Consider the following 22755-nt stretch of genomic DNA (forward strand, 5'->3'; position numbering starts at 1 on the left):
AAAAACAAAACACCAGCGTGTCGCCAATCTCTGTGGTGTAAGTTTCCCCATTGTGGCAGATTTCAAGCAATGAATGTAGTACCACAGAACTCACAGGTGGGAAGAAAGGCTAATGATTAGCTCTAGAAAGCCATTATGAGTTAGTTTTGAATAAAGATAAAATACATAATACATATTCTTAGTTTCATATGTATGCACATATTATATATATGTATATATACAAAAACAGGGCCTTGTGATATTGTGAAAGAGGCATGGGCTTTGATTTCAGATGTTTATTCATTCAGCATATAGTTAATGAGCACCTACAATGTGCCAGAGGGACAATAAACATATATACGGATACATGCACAAGCATATAGTAAATATACATATATATGCATACACACACACAAACATACACACACACAGTATTTCAGAGGATGATAAATGCTACAGAAAAAAAATAAAGGTAGGGAGGTTTTTGCCAGGCATTGGATTATATATTAGATGGGGTGAGGGGAAAAAAAATCACAGAAAATATTTTGGAATCTATTTATTGGCTCTGCCATTTGTTACTTGGTAACCTTGGACAGCTTCCTTAAACTCTCTGAGCCTCAGATTTCTCTTCTGCACCCCTGTGTCAATAGCTCCTACATCAAGGTATTTGGCAGCTGACTGTACAAATGAAGACTATTAGCACAATGCCTAGCTCATGGAGGGCATTCGGAAGCCATAATTACATTTCTCCTCACCCTTTATAATATCTTGAGGTCACCTTTGTAAACGTCAAAAATGTACTGAGCTCTAATTAAGTGATGCCTTCAGGACTTACTAAGGTGGGTATAGCTTTTTGCCTTTCCATTAACTCTGGACTGAATTACTCACTGCCTTGTTATTGTCTTTTATGCTTTTCTTTCCTCTTTCCCCTTTTACAGACTTTAAACGCTGCATCCTGTTACTACATATTTTCCTGTCCCTGGCAACACGTAGCCTTCTTCTAGCTTCCTGTGACTGAGAAACCAGATAATTAGACTTGTTAGAAACACACATAGAAAACAGACACTTATTCCTGAGATACGTCAGTCTTCCCTACAGTGAAACTTTAGTTACTGTATTAAATGAAATAACATATATATGCGATTAATTATATTACATGCCAATTATATTAACATATTATATACTATATTATTATTTATAATCAATTATTTTTTATATCCTTACATATCATATGGGAGCCTAAAATTCCTTATTGTAAAATAGGAAAAACGATACTGTTTGCTTTTTCACATTTGGTGTTAAGATAAAATGTAACAATATTGCTGGTGAAAAATGTAGAATGATACACCATCTATGGAGGAGTATCTGTCAAAACCTAACAAAAGTGCATGTGTATTTATCTTTATTCCTCAGCAATCCCACTTTTAGGAATTTACCCTGAAAATACATCTCCACAAATACAAAACAACATGTCCAGGGCTATTTGCTACAATATTATTTACCACAGCAAATAAGGGGAACAACATAACTATCCATATGACCCTGCTTGAATCAACCATCTATCCAGACAATGAAGTCCCATGTATTTTGTAAAAAAGAATGACAGAAATCTGTACAAACTGATATGGAGTGATTTCCAGGATATATTAAGTAAACAAAAATACAAGATGCAGAGTATATCTATTATGCTACCTTTTGTATAAAAATTTTAAAAATAAAAATAGTTTTTACTTTTCTGCAAAATGAATTGCAGGAATGATATATCTGCAACTAATAAAAATGGTTACCTTTTAGGTATGGATAGGAGCAGTGGGAAAGAAAGACGGTGGTAATGTTTCTCTGAGAAAACCTTTTTATATACTTTTGACTTTTGAACCACACAACTACTTTGATGTTAAAAACAATGAAATTAAATAAAAAAGGACGGAGGTGGGAAGACAAATCTTAAAACTGAAACAAATAAACCTAACTGGGTAACAAATTGATAATATAAGCATACAGAGAAAAGAATGAACCTTTGGCTATGGCATTCTGACTACCCAAGGAGAGAAAAACTGAAAAGAAAATCTTTAACTTAGTAACTTTCTGGTTTGTTAGGGGAATTGATATTGCAATTCTGAAATTATTTATGTGTATTGTAGGATGCAGCAAATGAAAAAGGCATGGATGTTGGGAACTAGGGCTCTCACTGTGGGAGGAAGGAGATAAATACATGGATTGAGGATGAGGGCAGGAGAATCCTGAGGTGTTGGATTTGAATCCCTATGAGCTCATGATTTAAAACAGGTAAATTATATTCCCCAGCTCTACTTTCTTGAACAGTCTAGAGGCAATAACACCCCACTGAGCCCACCTAGGATGTATGTCTTAGTGCTGAAATACCACTGCCCCCTGTAAACAACCAGAAATCCTTAGATAAATGGTCAACATCACATTTGGGGCAATTACAAGGATAGACCAGAATATTATATTCTAGAAGCAAAGGAGACTAATGAGACCATATCAAAAAGACCAACTTTAAAGGAATCCCACTAACCATACATGAGATAATTTGAGCATTGAAAAAAATGAAGATATTAATGATTTTTATGCACTGAATCAAAAAATGATCTATGAGTCAATAGGGATACTGAAAATGGGGAAGGGGATAAGGAAAGAAAAGCTCTTCTATAAAGAAGAATGCTAATTAACACATGTAGAGGGAAAGCTAAGTTTAAAAATCACCCTTTTGTAAATACCAGTGCAATAATTAATTCAGGTGAGGATTATCAAGAAATGCTAAAATCACTGAGTGAAAAGGTGGAGAATAAGATACTCTCACCACCTCAAAGTGTCACTGCACAGATTTTCTAATTTACAAAGGGAAATCGTACATTTATAGTGGAAGGAATGGGTGAACCCCATCTCAGCTAAGTCACCAAATCACCAGTAGAGAGGCTCCCTGACATTATGGACCCCTGGACATGACAGACTCGGTAAGAAATATGCATCACCAACCCATGTAGCCCTTTGGACAAACATGTCTCATAGTCTGGTTGGTCACATAAAATCAGGCTTAACATTACTGGAAATGTGAACATGGATTGTCTATTTGATTATTTTTTAAATTAATGTTAAATTTCTTAGATGTTCTATGGAATGTAGGAGAATGTCCTTGACCTTAGGTCATGCATGCTAAAGTGCTTCGGGGTCAGGTGTCACGATTTCTGCCATTTACTTTCAGTTAGTCAAAAACAATGTATGTATTTTTGTAAATGATATTTCCATACTAAATACATATACCTACGTATCATACACATACATGAACAAATGCTGAAGCCTGTTTAGTCGCCTTTCAACAGCTGCTTCCCAGGTGAAGCAACAGGGCTCAGAGGCCGGGAGTTTCTCTCTCCAGCAGCACATTACATCCCAGGCCTGCAAAGCCCCAGAGGTGCTGAAATTACAAATTCTACAAATTCCCCAGTAGACAATTTTGGAGCACAGATGAAAGTGGCATGAGTCCAGGCAACTCAAGCTAAGAAGCTGCTCTTCGGCTCCCCGAGGGTGTTTGAAATAATGGACTAACGTGGTGTCCCCTCCTCAGCTTGTCCTGGAGGTGAATGAGTTCCCAGCAAACAGAGCTGGTGCCTCTCCCTCCTTTATGAGGAACGGGACCTAATCCTGCGCACAGACGAGGCCTGTGATCTCCTGAGACCTTCCTCGAGCCCCGTGGCTCCTGAGCTGGGGCGTCGGGATAGCTACAAGACTGAGAGCCGGCATCTTGGAGGTTGGTGTTTTTACTATGATAAACTCCACACACCTTGGTAGAGTAGGAATTGATGTTTTATTCATGGTGTTTAATTAAAATTTAACTTTAAAGCATTGTTGCTCTCACATTGTTTTGGTAAAGGCTTTATCAAAGTTTATCAAAGAGGCAGAGTTTAAAGATGGGACTTGGGGTGTACTATTGTTCATGTAAGTAATCATCAAAAAGCAGTGGGCAGAACCTCCTGAAGAAATCACCCTGAGCCACTCCTGGGCCAAACCCTATCATTCATCTTTGGAGTCCTCAATTTTCATGCAGGATTTCAACAGTGACTCCTCCATAACGACCAGGGGTTTTCCATGGACACTTGTTCCTAAGCCACCCTTCCTGCCCTGACCCCACTTCTCGCACTGGGCACTGACCACTTCACCACTCCTTGAGAGTCTGTAACCTATTTGCTACAAGCAGTTGGGAGTGGACATTCAGAGTGATGGAGAGGTTTCCTAGGGCAGGTGGGTGATTTCTGGGTGCTCGAGCTGGAGAATCCTTTGTCAAGGAATATTTTTTTCTGCGATTTAGTGCAAAGGTGGCAGCTATATTTATTGAAAACTTACAATCTGCTTGCCATTGTTCCCATTTCTTTACATACCTTTCTTTTTAATGAGCACAAAAACCTGTAAGGTAGTTTCTATTTTTATCTCCATTTTTTTAGATCAGGAAACCAAGGAGCTGAGAGGTTCAGTCACTTGTCCCAGATGTACATGGCTCCGGAGTTCACTTTCTCAAACGGGGGGTTATTCTCCCTGCTGGAGGTGGGGCTGCACAGTTTGGAGCCAGATCTAGGGATGGTCTGGCTGTTTTGCCAGAAGCTAAACTCAGGGCCACAGCTCCGGGGCTGCAGAATGAAGCCGTGATGAGATGCCCAGCCCTCTGTTGGAGTTTTCATGGGAATGGGCTCACAGGAGGCAGAGGTCTCAGAGTACCTGGCAAGGCTGATCAAGGGGGAGGGCTGTAAAGAAGGAAGTTGGGGGCCAAGGTGACAAACGCCAGGTTCCCCACTGCTGGCGTCCCCGAGGGAAGCACAGTCAGAGGGGTTGTAGGGATGCGGAAGTTCAAGGTGGTCAGGAAGGCTCTGTCATGAAGGTGGGTTGCGTACAACTTCCAGTTCTAAGATGGGACTTAGGAGAAAGAAGAATCAGGGGACAGGGTGAGAAGAGGCTTTATCTTTTCATTTCTCCTTTATCTCTTTATGGGACTTTGCAGCTGAGGATGTGGGTCTGGACCCACCAGGGATCCAGAAGTTCTTGGTCACTCAGGAGTGTTGGGTAGGAAACAAGAGGACCAGACAGGACTGCCACAGCAGAGGCTCTGCCTTGAGGTTCTAAGGCTAAACTGAATCCAGCGGAGATATTTGCCTGAAGACATCAGTGCTCAGACCCCTTCCCTTCATACTATTTTTGTGCCCCTTGACCTTTTGCCTGCATGTGCAGGGAGTCAAAACTTCCTGAGAATTTATTTCCCAACCCCTCCCTATCCCAGCCTTAACCATTGGCTGGCAGCTCCCTTTCCTGATTTGGAACAAGAAGGGCACAGAAAGTGCCCCACAGAGCTCGTCTGCAGGCCCAGGCTGCAGCTCCCTTTGCTGGGCTTGGCCTGAAGTTGCACCTTAGCTCCCTCCCCTGTCCTGTCCTGCTTACCACACTCCTTTCCCAGTCTCCCCTGGGAAAACCTCCTTAATCCATCCCCAGCACACAAACCTACATCCCAGGCTGACTCCAGGGAACTAACTAAAGACACCCACAAGGCCAGAGGCAGCACGGCTAAAGGGAAAACTGGCAGAGAGCCATGGAGAAGTGTTTCCGAGAAGTTCTGCCCTCCCATAAATGAGATAGCCGCTGTGGTAGAGTTACCAGCCAAGTGCAGGGGGAGCCTGGGAAGGGACACCCAGCCGGCTCAGGGCAGTCGGGGAAAACTTCCTGGAGGAAGTAGCATGTGAGGAAAGACTTCAAAGATCAACAGCATCTGAAAACAGGGAGGGAGAGGTTGTCCAAGCAGGAGAAATGGCATGGGCAAGGAGAGTGGGGTAGGAAAGGTGATGTGTTCTAGGAAATGCCAGGGGCCTTGTATTCCCGGAGTCTCAACTCCAGGGACGTATTGGAAGGTCAACTACAGGAAACAGATTCATCAGAACCTGTGGGGGTGGTCAGGGAGTGGGGTGGGATCAATAGGGGTGCCCAGGCTAATGTCAGTTCTTTATCCTGACCTCGCAGATGTGGTTCACTGAGATGAGGAACACCGAGAGAGAAGCCAGTGTAGACAAGAAGATTAGTTCATTTTTAGATACATTGAATTTGAGATGCTAGAGGATCTACCAGGTGAGTTTTTGGTCCTAGGTGTGTGTTCAATATGTGTGCAAAGCACTTTATGTGCATTTTCTGATTTTAATTCTTGCAAAATCCAGAGGTGTCTGACTTCCAAACTCAACATGCTTACATGACACAATATACACGTTCTCTTTCGGGAGGCACTGGTTAAGCGTTGGACATGGAAGGTGGTGCACAGTGAGAAGAGGGGTGGGGGTGTAGGAGGCCCAGTTTGGTTGAGGGCTTGTCGGCAGCAGAGTTGCCGTTGTCTATGGGAACAGCGCCCCCTGGAGGTGCACAATGCCCGACCTACATGGTCCTTCACACAAGACCTTGGAAAAGAGTCAGGATACAGAGGGCGAGATTAAAGTGCAGGGAAAATAAAAACCTCACAGCTGACAGGCATGGCCCTGTGAGCGGGTCAAACGCTCCCCGTTCCCGAGCAAGCCCGCCTCCCTTGCTCACCATCCTCCTCCGTCTGTACCACCAGCTCCTCGCTCTCCATCCGGCCCTCGGGGTTGGACAGCAGGAGCCGCAGCCGGATGGTCATGAAGGGGCGCAGGCCCCGCAGAGTGTAGTGGGAGGAGGTCTGAATGACCTCCTCGGCCTCGTACTGCTGCTGGTTGAACACGTACTGGTACTGCACAGTGAGGTTGTAGCTGTGGCAGCGGGTCACTGCATAGCCGAAGGGCTCCCACTGCAGGGTCAGCTGCCGGGCTCGGATGTCCACGATCTCCACGTTCTGCGGGCCGTGCACTGGGTCTGCAAGACACGCATGCAAGACACAGGGCTCTGAGGATACGGTCAGGAAGGTCGGGTGGGTGTCCCACTAAAACGAGGTGGGAAACAACTGTTTAAACTTATCTCAGCCACTCAGGCATGGCCTTCCTGATATTTGTCACCAAGAGGATAATTTAATTAACGTTTTTTTATAAATCAAACTCCTCTTTCTTACTTAGATACATGCATATAAAAGAGAACATAATCATATAAAAGGAACACCCGAATCACTCGGCACAAATAAATGTTAACCATTTACATGTTAACCGTATGTGAACCAGATGTTAACCATAAAAATAAATGCAAAATCGTTACATTCTTAAAAGTTCAGCAGGGTACAGCCGAAAGCTGTCTTGGACACTGCCAACAGCACACACGACATTCTGAGGACGTACTAACTTAGAAGGTCGCTGGAGTTCTGACCCTCCTCCTTAGGTTAGATCCGGTCACATCCTCTCTCCTTAGGAAACCAGGCACCTCTCTTCAGTTACCCACCCCAGGTGCACAGGCTGCAAACCCCACTACATCCTCAGCACACTGCACTCGGCCTCCCGTCGCACTCACTGTGACCCAGGGGCTATGCCGTGGAATTTCCCTCCCGTTCACAGACAACACAACTCATCATTACTGCAACAGCCCTCAACCCTTCTTTCTTGCCTCTCCCCTCCAGGGACATCGTTCTAAAACCAGATTTGGCCATGTTGCCATATGCTGGTGATGTCCCCACACCACCTTGCCCCTCTTGGTTCTAGACCCGTACGTAACATTGGCTATATCTTATTTTATCATGAATATTGGTTATACTTTACCCAAGTGCAATGGATGTTTTTATACAAAATGGATAACAATCACCATGATTTTTTTTGAACCTTCCTATGTAAAGCTCTTTCTATATTAAGGTTTAGGCATTTGTTATGATAGGGGCTTAACTTCTTTGTGGTCAGCATCCGTGAAGTCCCAGAGTCGGGTTCTCTCAGCTGGGAGCAGGTAGACACAGGCTAGAGATTAAGTCAGTATTTTCCTACACACTACCTACCAGACTTTACCAAGTTAGATCCCTCTTTTATTTCATCTATGAAATGGTGATTGTAATAGTAGCTAATTGCACTGGAGGGTAGTGGGGAATTACATGAGATGTTGTCTGCACAGCAGTTAGCATAGCACCTGGAACCTAATAAGCCTTCAATATATGGTGGTTTTTCTTCTGCAGTAATAAGCATGGTAATAAAAATAATAGACTTGGTATGCTGTGTCTGTTCTGAACGTTTAAGTGGCAGTGCTGGGTAGAAACCCTGTGCAAAGTGATGGATTCTGTCTTTCCTTTGGTCTCCTCAGATCATTAGGGTAAGACTGTCTGTGCACCAATGCAGCAGTAAGAAAAAGGGAAGGGCTCTTGAAGCCAGCTGAGCTCCCTGATCTGTCCCCTTGGGAAGAATGTCCTGTGACTTGTGTCTGAGTGTTACCAAGGAACACATTTCAAAGTGGCCCTCTTTGGAGAAGGATGCCAGGAAATGTCAGAGAGCCTGGCAAGCCGGCCCAGACCTGCTCACACACTGCTGGGGACAGTGGGCAGACTGGCCCTGGATCAGCTGAGGAGTTCACGGTCACTCTTACAGCCTAATTATTCATGTTCACAGGTCCTTTGTGTAAAGAAGAGCCAGTGTCCCCAAAGCAAATGGGTGACTTTGAAAATGTGACATTGAACGAGCTGTTGCTGAGGGCCCATTGTGCTGAGTTCATGTGAAACAGAAGGGGGAGAGTTCAGTCCCCACAGCTGGGGGGTCGTGGCTGCCACTGCTTGGTTTAGCAACTCAGGATGGCATAGGACAAATGTACAAGTGTGGGCATATGGAGCAGCTGTTTGCCTGGGAAGCCTGAGCGTCCCCCAGCCTTGCCCAGCTGGAGCCTTTCTGCAGGTCCAGATGCCAGAACTCCCCTGGCAGGGAGGCGCCCATCCCTGCTCAGGACCTCGCCGACCTCCTCTGCCTTCAAAACTGACGCCATGCCCCTAAAAGACAGTGGCCCTCAAGGTTCTCTCGCCTCACCTTGATAGTGAGAACCATAATACTTGAGACCCTTTTAAGTCCAAGGCTAAGACCCCATTTTGTCAAACATGTTAAGATATACCACAGCTCAGGTTAAACATTTATTTTTAGATCTCCAATGGGCCCAAATGAAACAATCAAACAAAACACTGTTAATGGCCAGCAGCCACAGTGCTGGCTTCTATCGCCTGCAGCATCAGGTGACCCTGTAAGGGACGGGCCAACTGCCAACCCCATTTTCTAGATTAGTAAACTGAGGCCAGAGAGGTCTAGGAACTTGTATAGAGTAGCCAAGTGGGGTTTTGAATTTGTGTCTATCTGACTCCATGTCTAGTGTGCAAAGTTGGAAGGCGTGCCTGCCCAGAGGGATCTGGGAAGGTGCTATGCGTACACTCCAGGGAGGGACAGCCAGATACCAAGAGGGCCTGAGACCCGGGGAAGGGCACTGACACGAGGCATGTCACAGTCATCAGGGCACTACTGCAAGGAAGCCGAGGACTGTCAGGAAGAGGTGGCCAGGCCCTCAGGAGCCTGTAGCCTGCTGGGCAGGGCAGGATGTGGGGACTTAATCACATTAGGTGACAAGCTGGCCACTGGCCTGTCTTCTCACACCTGGTCTCCAGCACCTACAGTATTCTCCCTGCAGCTCACCGGTGGAGGTGTGCACATGGACACCTTTCTGCTCCTCTCAAAGGAAGGAGCAGGCAGACTGCCTTTCCAAAGAGGGCAGGGGTGTTGCAAGACTGCCACAGAGCAAAGAGATTCCCTCCCAGAGCAGGAAGGTCCCAGAACAGGGAAGTCACCTGCCCATCTGAAGCATTTGTGATGGACCATCGTCAGACAGGCAGGCCATGGGGAACAGCAGAGCCTGGCAGAGCATGGCTTGAATCCAGCTGCTGGTGCACAGCTCACTAACTGTGTGACCCTGGACAAGGGCATTTCATCTCTGAGCCTCCATTTCCACATCTATAGAGTGGAAATTATTGCACTAATCTCAGAGGGCTGTTAATGAGTATAAAATGAATTGTAAAGAGAGAAAATTGCCTCTGCCTAACAGTGGGCATTCCTCTTAGAGAAAATGGCTTTTCTTAGAGAAATGTCTTAAGAAGCTTGTTCAGAGTAGAAGCTATATTCCCAAGGCCTAGGGATCAGTTGCGCTCAGCCTTCAGAAGAGAAAAATGGGTTCACTCATTGGTGGAAATGAGTAGGAGAGGATGGGGGTGAGCAGGAAGGCAGGATATCGGGTGGAGCCCACTCTAACTGTTCTCCAGGTGACCCCTGGATCTGCAAAAGGTCCTCCAAACATCACAAAAGGGTTTGCTGTGAATGGAGTTCCTCTGGCTTCTAGGAAGAGCTGAGATCTGCATGATTCCCTCAGGCCAAATAAGATACCGCTTGGGAACACAGGGACCAGAGGCAAAAGGAACTCAGGAAATATGTCCAGGTGGGTTACTGATACACTGAGAAATGATTCTGGGGGTTCCCCAGGCTATGGAAATCAAGAAGTTCAAGGAAATCTCCTAGCCCTGGCAGGCTGAGAACAAGTCTCTGGCATAGGGAATTGGGGCCAATGAAGAGATGTGACTTGTCTACGGCCACACAGCCAAATCTCGAGCTCTGGGCTCCCAGCCCATTCAGCATTTGTTACACTTTCTAGGAACTGCTTTCTCATGTATTCATCACTCCTCCCAGGCTGCAAAAGACCACGTTCTGTTTGTCCAGCAACACCAACATATGGCACAGGGTCTGTCGAGGGGCCAGTTCATGTTTGTTAAGCTGAGATGAACAGATGGTGACCTGTTCTTGAGAACTGAGCTCAGACCCTCTGACTCCACAGCCCCTGTTCTGTCCCCTCCACCATGTCACTGAGTCTTTAAGGTGAACATATCTGTTTTTGCATTCAAGCAAGACAATGTCCTGAAATCCGACACGATGGCAACGAGTTTTCAAAATGTGCGATGGAAGCAGGCATGCTTTCACTCTGACCCCCTGAAACCTCAGCCACCGAATCCAGCTGCTGCTCCAGTAATTGCCGATAGCATGGGGAGAGTCTCAGGTTTACACTGGGGCTGGTGCAAACAAGCTGGAAATTGCTGAGAAAGTCATGTGTGTGCAGTGGAGATTGGTTTGTTGATTTTAGATTCCCCGTGTAAATATGTCCAAGCCCAGAGCATGTGGTTTATGCCTCCAGATAGGGCCTCATCCATATGACCTTAAGGAACAGCCAATGAGATGACAAACAGTGGGAAGAGAGTGGCTTGGTCTGGGAAGCTGGAACATCTTCTCTTTGGAAAGTCTAAGTGACTCAGCCTCTGGGTAAACTTTCTTTGTCCTTAGACTTGGCACCAGGGACCCTGTCCTGAGTCCTGTGCATTAAGGGGCCCACTTTGGGCCTCTTCAGACCCTCCTTCTGGAGCAAAGTCAGTGGTCCAACCTGATCCCTATGATTCCCATTCTGAACCAGCCTCCAGGGACATGACACCCCAGAATTCCCTGCCCCGCTGCCCAAAACTCACTTCCATGGCCTGCGTGAACCTGTTCCTTGGCCTGTCCTTCCAAGATCAGACCACCCTCCATGTGTGTGCTCCCCTAGGCCCAAGGGGTGACCGAAGGGTGACTGTGGTGGGGGGGAGTAGGCAGAGTTTGGACAAGGGTGCTCAGGGCTTCTCACATATGTGCACAAGGCCTTTTGTGGGGGGATGGAGTCGGGCAAAAGCAGAAGGGAAGGGGCCACGAGGTCTGTTTGTGTTCTTGGCCCAGACCCACTGGTACTCCAGTATGGGTTAGGAGCAGGCGCCTGCCGTGGGTCTGTCGTGTCTTCAGAATCTTCCTCATTCCCACAGCTGCCCTGCAAGGCAAACCGGTCCTCCGAACCACTGAGAACTTCTCCGTTTTTCATGTTGGATTTTACCAAAGTACCATTTCATCCTGAAATACCGTTTTGAACCAAATACCTGAGCCCAGCCTGCACCTTCTACCCTCCCGCCTCCAAATTCCTTTGCTCGTTTTCTACTATTCACTCGTCAAACCCTACGTTCACCAAAACAAAGTTATTCCATCCTGAATCCTTTCACACCTCCATGCTTTTGCCATTTTCTTCTCTCTGCTTGGGATGCCACTGGCACATCCTTATTGAATATATTTGAGGCACAGCTCCAGTGCCACCCTTTCCTTGTAACCTTCTCCAAAAACCTTCCTTGCTCAGCAGAGTGGATGCCTCCATCATCTGTATTCTTTAACACACTGGCATGTTTTATCAAGTGGCAGGTGAATGGCTTATGTGTTTTGATCACGTTCACATCTCCTGCTAACTCATAAGCCTTTAGATAGCCTGATGTTTAAAATTGAAATATACAGATGCTTAATAAATTATTAAACAATGAATAAATACAGAAAGTGGGTGATAACTAAAGACCAAACCAGAATTAAGGTCCTAACATCCTGCAGAAGGAAACAAGTAAAGGGTTGAGCCCAGGCTCTCTTTTAAGGACTACCATGTGGTCACATCAGAATTTGAGCCTTTTTTGTTCTATATGGACCCAGCTTCCCTTCCTGCTGTCAAAGGCAATAGCTGTAGAATCTTCTAATGACCTTCATCACGGCGGAACATCTTATTAAAAAAGGAGCAGCAAAGCAGATTTCCAATTCATGAATTTTCTCTGTATTCATCTCTGCATGCAGAGTTGGCTGTAACATATGTACTGTTCAAAGTTGAACCTAAATTGAGATAATTTGGGGCACGGGGCTGAAAATGTGGAGGTGGATAGCTTGTATGTAAAATTAATTTTTTATCCATTTGGAGATGCAATTTGAGTTCCTTTCAAATTAAATTGCAATGGAGTCCTAGGCAGCTGGAAACATTATTGCCAACATAATTTGATACTGCAAGAGCAGTAATACGTTGACAGATAGTTCCATGTGACCATTAATTTGCAATTTCTGTATGGAAATGATACACAAAGGGAAAAAAAAGGTAAAAAGAACCAAATTAAAATCCATCTTCTTTCTGGGATCAACCAAACCCACTCTCTTGCTTATGTCCCACGCCTCCTCTAATTTATTGCTGATGTTTGGGGGACAGGAATTTGTTGAATTTACCATGACATCTTATGAAGGTAGGCAAGGACAGGAATCCGGAGGCTTCTACTGGGGATGATGGTACCCTCACAACCACAGGGTCCCTTGGTCCTAACTATCCTGACAACTAGAATCACTGAAGCTGGAACATGCTACCTTGTGAGAAGGGTATGGGTGCCGTCCTCTTGTAGCAAGGCAATAAAGAAGGTAATTCAGTCATGTGTTTATTGGCTCATTCGTTAATGAAAAAAATACTCTTGAGCATGGAGGTACCATGGCATGGTGGAAAGAGTGGTGGCTCTGTTTAACACCTGGACGTAAAGCAAGTCACTTGTCTCATCTGTGTCTAGGCCTCATTTTCCTCATGTGTAAAACATGAATGATACTCCCTGCCTCTCAGGGCTATGAGGTGAATTCAAGAGACAGTGTCTGCAAAGCTCTTGATGGTACTAGACGCAGCTGCATTCCCTCAAATACAGCTCCCACCTCCAGAAGGAAGGGAGACCAGGGAGTCACTGGGACAGGGGTCCTGTAGGTTGCTGTGGACCCCTGGCCTGGTCTCCATCTAGTTGGCTGCAGGCTTCATGCTTTTAACCAACTACAGTTTGGAGTAGGCAAGCTTCCACTGATGCACATTCAGATATTGCTGTATCTAGTCCTTCATTTCTACAAACACATCTGGGACCTCTGAGATGGGACAGACATTAGGGATGCAGCTGAATAAGACAGATATTTTCTTGCCTTCATGAGACCCATGCTGCAGAGGGGATGCAGACACATTGCAAAGGATGGAATCATGATGTCTGATGCATCTTTCTGCAGGGAAAGTGCTGGGCTTCAGGCAGCACGTGGCAGAAAGACACGGCTGAGCCCTGGAAACTCATCTAAGACAATTTAATCATGACTTGTGCACAACCCTTATGTTCTTTTTCATAGAAACAAGAAGCCACCAAAGAAATCTGAGGTGAGTGAAGGTTAATGCTTCCCCCACAACTGCATTATAAGATTTTAATAAAAGCAAGTCTCAGGCCAAGTTCTACTATACAGATGACTGATGACCATCTATTACACAAATGCTTATTAGCAAGCAGGCACAACACAGGTCAAACAATCTATTCCAGAAAGTTCAATGAAGTCCCAGCAATCTGTCCTTTTAGACGATCTGGTTACTACGTTGCATGAAAGATTCACTGAAGGCAGTGACAACAGTATTCTCAGGCAGGAGTTAGTAAACTCTTTTTTTTTTCTTAATAAAGGACTAGGTAGTAAATACCATAAGCTTTGTGGGTCAGATTGTCACACTATTCATCTCTGCTGTTGCACAAAAGCAGACAGACATGTACACAAATGGGCGTGGCTGTCTCAGTAAGTTTATTTACAAAAACAGCTAGCCAACGACGGACTGTAGCTTGCCTACTCCTGTTCTAGGGGCAAAACCAGTCACCATTATAGTGATGTCGGGTAACCAGGAATCCTCCTCCTCCCATGGGTGACTTAGGGCTGTTTGGGAATCAAGGTTTGGACACCATCCCTAAGGTTAAAGGCTAGAGATCTTACAGGAGTCTTCATCATTATGTGTGTGTGGGAAGTGCTTTAAAACTATCTCGGCCAAGCCACGTATTTTGAATAACTTCAATTTCACCAATTAGGGTCCATTTATAATCCTTATTATTATGCTAGTCAACAGTTCCCGGATTCCACCTACAACCACCAGTTTCTGACATTTAGTATGCTAATTAGCAAAATGAAGGTTGTTGATCAAGATTCAGTCCCAGAAGCACCTGGCAATGTTGAGTTGTCCCTGGAGGAAAGGTTTCTTGACTGGAATACAGGTGGACCTTCCATAAATAGTGTGTTCTGGATTGAAGGGCTGGCAGCACTGAGTGACAGCTTAACCTATAACTCACCTAACACACTCCACTGTTAGATATTTGGGAGTGAATTGCCAACAGCATAACGTAGAATCTAGAGGTAAGAAGTCCATCCTGGAGGAGGAGGCCTTAGACAAAGGGTGGATAGGATTTAACCAGGTAAACATGCAGAGGTGGGGGAAGGTTCAATCCCAGACAAAGGAGGCAATACATTTAAAGTCCAAGAGACAAGAGCAAAGGCACAAGTGGCCATCAAGAGTGTGATGCAGCCATCGGCCACAGGAGCAGCGACCCCCCACCTTCCACCACACATACACCACACATACACCACACATACCCTACACGGTGACGGAGCAGGCTGAGTGGGCACTGGGCCTATCATGCTCCCTTACCATTCCTAAGTGAGAATAACAGCTAAGGCAGTTGCAGCTGTGTGATGTGATATTATTTGCCAGAAGTAAAGCACTGGACTAATTCATTCTTTTAATAATCATTTTTGAGTTCCTACTATGTGCCAGGTACTGTATTAGATGTAGGAGTGAACCAAATGGACAAAAATCCTCTCTGCCCTTAAAGGACTTATGTTTTAATGGGGATGGGGGTTATATAACATGAATAATCAGCAGTAAGTGCTCTAGAGAAAAATACACAGGGGAGGGAGATTGGGGAGTTCAGAGAGGCTTGTACCCCAAGTGTTACTTCTTTGATTTCAGGACCTGCTGTCAGCTCCTTGATCTTTCCTCTCTATTTCCACTTAAGTTTTCCTAAATACAATTTAGCTTGAATATTTATTAAGCACCTATGGGGTGGCAGGCTAGGTGTCGGGGACATAGTGTTAGCAGAAATAGACACGGTCCTTGACTCTCTTGAGCCTCATCTGGTGGGACAGACAGACTGAAACAATGAGAATGGCAATCAAACATGTGAGCGGACAAAACTGCATGTTGTGATGAGTGTTTGGAGGGGACAGATGAGGGGTAAGCTGGACAGAAACTATTAGGTACGGGAATCAGGGAAGGTGGCTCTAAAGAGCTGACATTTTGACTGAAATCTGTCCCTCCTTCCTCCTCTATCCCACCTTTATCCCCACTTCCACTCATTCATTGGGCCTCAGTTGTGCTGGGAAAAGTTCCTCTCAAATGCTTATCTCATCCACAGTTAGATTAGTGTCCTGCTTCATGTTCACACATCAAATGGATGGCAGAACTTGGCTGGAATGTCAGAGAGCAGCAAATCAGGGCTGTTCCAAGAGCTCTATCCTCTAAGGCCTACCGTATGCAGCTGGTGGTATGAATGGGGAACCAAGAGTCAGATGCAGCCTAGGTCCAAGAGGCAACCTGCTGGCAGGAGCCATGGACCTCAGGCCAGTATGAGCATGACAGCTGCAACCTGAGGGCCCTGGGCTACTTACTAAGCCATGGCCTTGGTTCCAAACACTCCTTCTGTACCCTGTTTGGGATGCTGAGGAGTGGATTCCAGAAACCACATCTCTGCTCCACCACCTCGTTCCAAGCTAGTCTCTGCCAATAGGGGGCGACAGAAGGATCCTGCCAAGAGGAGGAAAGGGGTGCTTCCTGTTCCTGCGTCACCCCTACATCACTTCTTCACCCTGGGGAAGTCTGTTCCATTGCAGCAGCTGGATCTAGTTTACAGTTTCTCCAACACTTAAAAAGCCAGGCTCATCGCAGCACGTCAGAGCACCAGCACCAGCCAGAGTGCTCCGTCTTCCAATCCGTTTTAAACGTGTAGAATCCCAGCCTGCTCCCTTTGTTCTAATCCAGCCCAGCGGTACTCGCTTCCCACAGTTGCTGCACTGGTGTCATGCCTCCGGGTTCTCTTCTTGACTCTTCAGTTTCCCAGCCACTTCTTTCTGTATAGCTAACCAGAGGTTTCCAGCTTTCTTGGTTCATTGTACACTTGGTGTTCTGCTAATTTTTTCACAGAGCTGCTAACCAAAGAAATCCCTAACCAGTTCATTTATTCCTTAGTCTGAACAACTTAATAAGTATTTATATCCTAACAACTTAATAGTGGTTTGAGAAAAAGTACACACAAATCAAAAGAAAAAATATTTTAATGCCCCTCTTAAATAACTGCAATTGCTTACTAAGGGGATGCATCAACCGTTGAGCACTGAACAACTTCTCAAACCGTGGGTTCAGATCGACACTGCCCTCTGATTTTCTGCTGCATGTTGACTTTTGTGCAGTACATGCTTGTCATCCCAGCAACTACCAGAAGATGGTCTGGTGCTTTGCAAAGATACGATGTCTTTGAAGGACAGTAGTCTACTTCTAATATTGAGACTGTGGACCACGTCAACTCAAGTAGTTTGTACCGTGTCTGACAGATAATACCTGTGTTTCATGGTAATTTAAAGTACAATTCTCAGCGCCCTACATGGTACCTTTGTGAGTTCATTGCGGCATCCTGGGCTATGTCAGCATGATTTTAGAACCGTGATAGTTAACAGTTCTTGATAGGGACTCTTTCCTATTCCCTAACCAGGCCTTGACTTACGCAGGACTCAGATGGCCTCAACTTCTTAAAGATTCCCCACCTCCCCATCCTTCCTCTCCCAGTGCTCCATTCTGACTGCAGATCTGTTGTCCCAGATGGCTGCACCATGCTTCCCAGCTCTGGCTCAGACATGGGCCTCCCCACTCCACCTGACCCAGAGGGAGCCACCCGGTCTGTTGCTAAACTGGGGAGCAGGGTTTTCGGCCACACTTTCTGCCCATCGATTGCTCAGGTGCTCAAATGCCAGGAAGAATTAAATGGACACAGGCACAAGATTGCTGCCCGGAAATAAAAGCTTTTAGAATGCTTAAAAATTACTTTTGTGGCAGAGGAAATCAGGTTGGAAAGAGAGAAGCAATTTCTAAATTACATGGTTTCAGTTTCCAGAGAGGAAAAGAGTTTCAGGGTAGGGGGGAGGAGAATTCAAGCCCGTAATATCTTCTGGGCTTCACTTCAATTCACACTTAATTCATGGCGAGTCTCCCTGTCTATTAAAAAAAAAAAAGGAAAAGGAAAAGGAAAAAAATAAAGCCAGAGAAAGAATAACACCTGAAACATCTCTGATGGTCAAAAGTCTCCTGGTGCTGGATACAGGTGAGGTATTAAACATTCTGAACACGTCACTTCTTTTTGGGAAACATGGTTTGGCTGCGAACAATAGGGGCACTGGATGGCATTAGGACACAGTTTTCAGTGTCACTTATTTGTCATCATTGTGATGCTCGTGAGAGGCCATGTGTAAATCAGACTGTTTCTAGAATATGTAAAACAAATAAACAAAAATAGTATCTCTTGATTAGACTCTGATAGCCCATCTCCCAGAATGACTACCTGCCCTTCTAGTTGGAGAGTCCGGCTTTTTATACTCAGAGCTGGAACTTTTCAAAGCTGAGGCTGCTCACAGCTGAGAGCCCCCACTCCCGCACCCTGCCGACCCCCCGCCACCACCCAGGACATTCTTGAACCGAGGAATCGCATTAATCTACAGACGCTACTCAGGACCGCTGGGCCTTGAAGAGCCCTGCTGTGTCAGCAGCCCTAGAAATGCCTACCAAGCTTTTTTATGGTGTCCAAAGCTTTATTCTCTGAAATGTACAAGAGTCACATTAAATTGAAGGAAACATTTCAAACAAAACCCAGTGTCAGTGAAAGGAGGCTTATTCTCTGTTGGGTCTCATGTGGGATTCACCTAGACAATGAGAAAGGGCACCAGACAAAGTAAAAGCTGTCTGTTCCAGGCACCTCGGGGCAAAACACCAAGAAGAGAAGCCCAGTAGAAGAGGGGGCACCACAGGACAGAAGCTGGAAGACCCATTTACCCTCTGATTGTCCTTGCTCATTTCTGAAGCACCCTTGGGCCTTGCTGAGCATCTCTTGGCAAAGACAATGGTTAAAATGCAAACATGTTTCCTGGCTGACCCCTCTAATGGAAGGTGGCCCCTGGCCATGACATTGTGAGACCCAATCCTAGCTCCGGCTCTTCCATAAGCCACCAAGTGATCATCCTTCCTATCAGAATTCTCCAGAGATCACTATCCTTCCCCTTGACTTTCAAGTTTGACTTACCTTTCTAAATGTGCCCTCTGCAAACTATGAGCTTTCCCTTTATGCCACCAGGCACAATCCCCTTCCCACTTTTCATCTCCATCTCCATCTGCAATTGCCTGAGGCTTTCATATTTTCTTTCTCCTGACCAACAGAATCTGTTTATGAACTGTGACCTCGAATGAATAATTTTACCCCTTCTGTACCTGGTTTTCTAATATGTAAAGTGAAACTGATGATACCTATCTCCTAAAGTTCTTCTGAAATACAATTGAAATGATATGTGCTCATATATTAGTGAGCTGTTGCTGTGTAACAAATTGTCCCTAAAGTCACTGGTTTACAACAACAGGCATCTATCCTCGAGCTCTTGCATCTGCTTGTCTGATCTAGGCTAGGCTCAGCCAGGCATGGCTCCAGGCCGTGCCTTGTGCTCAGGTCTACTCCATGTGTGTTTAGTCCAGTGCCAAGGCTGAAGGGGCAGCCACTGCTCAGCACATGTCATTTCCATGAGGGATGTCCAGAGCCAAGTCAACCCATGTGAGAGCTCTTGAGGCCTCCCTCACGTCATGTCCACCAATACCATATTGGTCAAAGAAAGTCATGTGGGCAAGCCCAGCATCAGTGGGCCTTTTCCTATAGTGGGGAAGTGGGGCAGGAGGGAGTGAACATGTGCTAAATGTAACTTTGAGTCAGACTTCAGGGCAACCAGAAGATTCTGCTGAAACCATAAGGTGTGAGCAGTTGCCTGCTCTACAATAGCACTTGAGCTATTATGTAATGCATCCCTGGGAAACAGGAGCAGATAAACCTAATAGGTAGATCTGGGGAAAGAACCCTGCCCTTCAACATCCTTCTCAAACTTTATGAACCTTCTTGATCCACCAGATAAACTGGTCAGGTAAGTTATTCCTGACCTCACCTCAGACCACACTTCCACATACCCTGTTACCCTCTGTCCCAGATCAAAACTGTGATAGACAAGATATGCCACCAGCCCAGGATGTCCTCCCATGCTGCTCTATCTGCACATGGCACCTGCCACTGCTTACTGTTGAGAGTAGTAACTCAAGCACCTGCTATCATTTCCCTCTCCTCTCCCAGTGAAAGACATACGATTTTGTTTAAGAAGTCCTTACCCAGGCTTAAGTTACTAAGTCATTCTTCAACATTCTCTTCCAACTTTACAGATTTATCTTTCACAGTGACATCTTAGTCTGGAGTCCCCTAGCTTGGCACGAGGTTCTAGGTTGAGATTCAGTTTTATTTCCCTTCACATAGTGAAAAGGTCCTTCTCCAAAGCATTTACTGAATAGTTTGCTTGGTTGATTTGTAGAGCCACCTTTATCGTACCTGGAATTTCTATATATACATGGGTTTCTCCTGAGCTCACACTTCTATTCCGTTGGTCCATATGCCTGCCACAGCACAAATACCACACTGTTTTTATAATTATACTTGATAGTATATATGATGTATTTATATCTGGTAGGACAAGTCCTCATTTTTTAAAATCCCTCCTCAAAGCTGACTGCTAACTATGGATTTTTATTCCTTTATATACATTTTAGAGAAAGTCTACCAAGTTCCTTAAAAATCCAACAGGTATTTTTATTAACACTGCATTACATTTTTAGATAAACTTCCTGGGGAATTTTCATTTGTGTAATAATATCACCCTATCCATGAGCATGGATTATTTCTCCATTATTCAGGCCCCTTTTCAAGTCTTTAATTAAAGTTTTCTCTATTGATTTTTTTATATTCTTGGGCTAGTTAAAATCCTAAATATTTGATAATTTATATTACAGTTTTTTTAAATTAGACTTTCTAGTTTATTATTGCTGATGTAGAGGCTTGCTATTGATTTTTGTAAGCTGATCTTATATCTGACAACCTTGTTGAACTTTCTTATCATTTCTCACAATACATTTTTTTAACTTTCTAGGAGGATTATCATCTCACCTACAATGAGTTTTATTTCTTTCTTTCCAATTCTTACTTGTCTATTTCCCTTTCTTTCCTTAAAGTGTGGGCCAGAAACTCCAGCATTATGTTAAGTAGCAGCTATGGCAGTGGGTATTTTTGCCTTCCTGCTCTGAAAAGGAACACACCTCAATTTTCTGTATTAAATCCTACCTTTCCTGTAGGATTTTGGCTTATAAATGCTAGTCATTTTAAAAAGTTTCCTTCTCCTACTTTCCTGAGAGCATTTAAAAATCATCATAAATTGGTGGCAGCCTTTATCAAATGCCTTGTCTCATTGATTCAGATAATCATATGATATTTATACTTTAGTATATACATGCAGTCAATTACACTAATACTGAAACAAGCTTGCTTCTGGGATAAGCCTCCTATCAACCCCCTTAGTACTTTGTAAAACAATTTAGGTTAATCAGCTAATGTTTAACTTAGGATGTATTTTCTGTAGTCATATATGAAATGGTTCTATCTTTTTCTTTTCTTGTATTATCTGATTTTGGTATCAAGAGACTAGTAACGTCACAAAAAGAGACAAATATGTTTTTTGTCTTATTTTCTAGAACAAATTGCATAAATTATGCTTTAAAACTTTGATAGCTCACCTTTGAAACATGTAGGCCTGGCATTTTTGAGGAAGGGCTTGAGTATCATTTCAGTGTCTTTCATTTTATTGGCCCAGTTCTCTTTCTTCTTATGTGAGTTTTGTCACTTTCTGTTTTTCTATAATTGTGTCCACTTAATCTAAGTTTCAAATCTAATAGCATAAAGTTCAGTATATTCTTATGTTTTTTAAAAAATTCACATTTATTGCATCTTTCCTTTTGACCAATCTGCATTTTTTTTAGTATTCTTTTCAAAGAATCCACTTTAATTCTTTTAAACTCTTTTCCACTCAATTAATATTGCTCCTTATTAATTTCCTTATTGTTGTTTCTTTGGAATTTTTCTGATATTCTTAGGTTGAACATTTAGCTCATTTAAAGAAAAATTAAAATAATTATAGATTCACAAGAAGTTGCATAGAAATGTACAGGAAGGTTCCAAGCATCTTCACCCAGCTGCCTGAAAAGTCAACAACGGTCATACCATTGACATTGGTACAATCTAGAGTCTATTCAGACTTCACCATATATATGTGTACACACACACACTTGTGAATGTGTGTGCTTAATTTTATGAATTTTAATCATGTTGTGTGGTTTCATGTAAATACTACTATAATGAAGATACAGAACTGATCCATCCCAAGGTTCCCTCATGCAGACACTTTATACAGACCACCCTTTCCTACCCACCATCTCAAACCCCTGGTAACCACCATTCTGTTCTATAACTCTAGAATTTTATTATTTCGAGAACAGCATATAAATGAGATCATATGCTAGTTCATACGGTAATTTCATTTTCAGCTTTAAAATAAACTGACAAGCTGTTTTCCAGAGGGACTGGACCATTTGACATTCCCACAAGTAGTGTCTGAGAAATCTACTTTCTTCAATTCCTCACTAGCATTTGCTGCCATCACTATTGCTTCTATTAGCCCTTCAGATAGGTGTGTAGTGATGTCTCATGGTTTCAATTTGCATTTGCCTAGTGGCTGATGATGGTGAACATCTTTTCATGGGCTTTTTGCCATCTGTATATCCAGTTCATTTGTTTTTAGTTTTAGTTTTCTAGTAAATGAATTCAAAATTCCAGATTTTCCTTTAAGTATTGTTTTAGCTCTGTTCTACAATATAGGCATGCTCTGCTTCATTATTATTCACTTCATGATTCTCTATGATTTCCTTTTTAACCCAAAGTGTTATTTAGTAATATGTTACTTAGTTGTCAAATTCATAAGA

General features: G+C 44.1%; 1 protein-coding gene across 16 annotated transcripts in view; it reads right to left on the reverse strand.

The window, feature by feature from the left end:
- The window catches only part of PTPRT (protein tyrosine phosphatase receptor type T), a 1028419-nt gene that overhangs the window by 384773 nt on the left and 620891 nt on the right, over positions 1-22755 (reverse strand). For all 16 annotated transcript variants that reach the window (XM_036902260.2, XM_036902256.2, XM_036902251.2 and 13 more), the window contains exon 8: positions 6553-6849. In XM_036902260.2, the coding sequence (XP_036758155.2) occupies positions 6553-6849 (297 nt within the window). The remainder of the gene's footprint in view (positions 1-6552; positions 6850-22755) is intronic.

Source organism: Manis pentadactyla, chromosome 5 (genome assembly GCF_030020395.1).
Source record: "Manis pentadactyla isolate mManPen7 chromosome 5, mManPen7.hap1, whole genome shotgun sequence".
Classification (NCBI taxonomy): Eukaryota; Metazoa; Chordata; class Mammalia; order Pholidota; family Manidae; genus Manis; species Manis pentadactyla.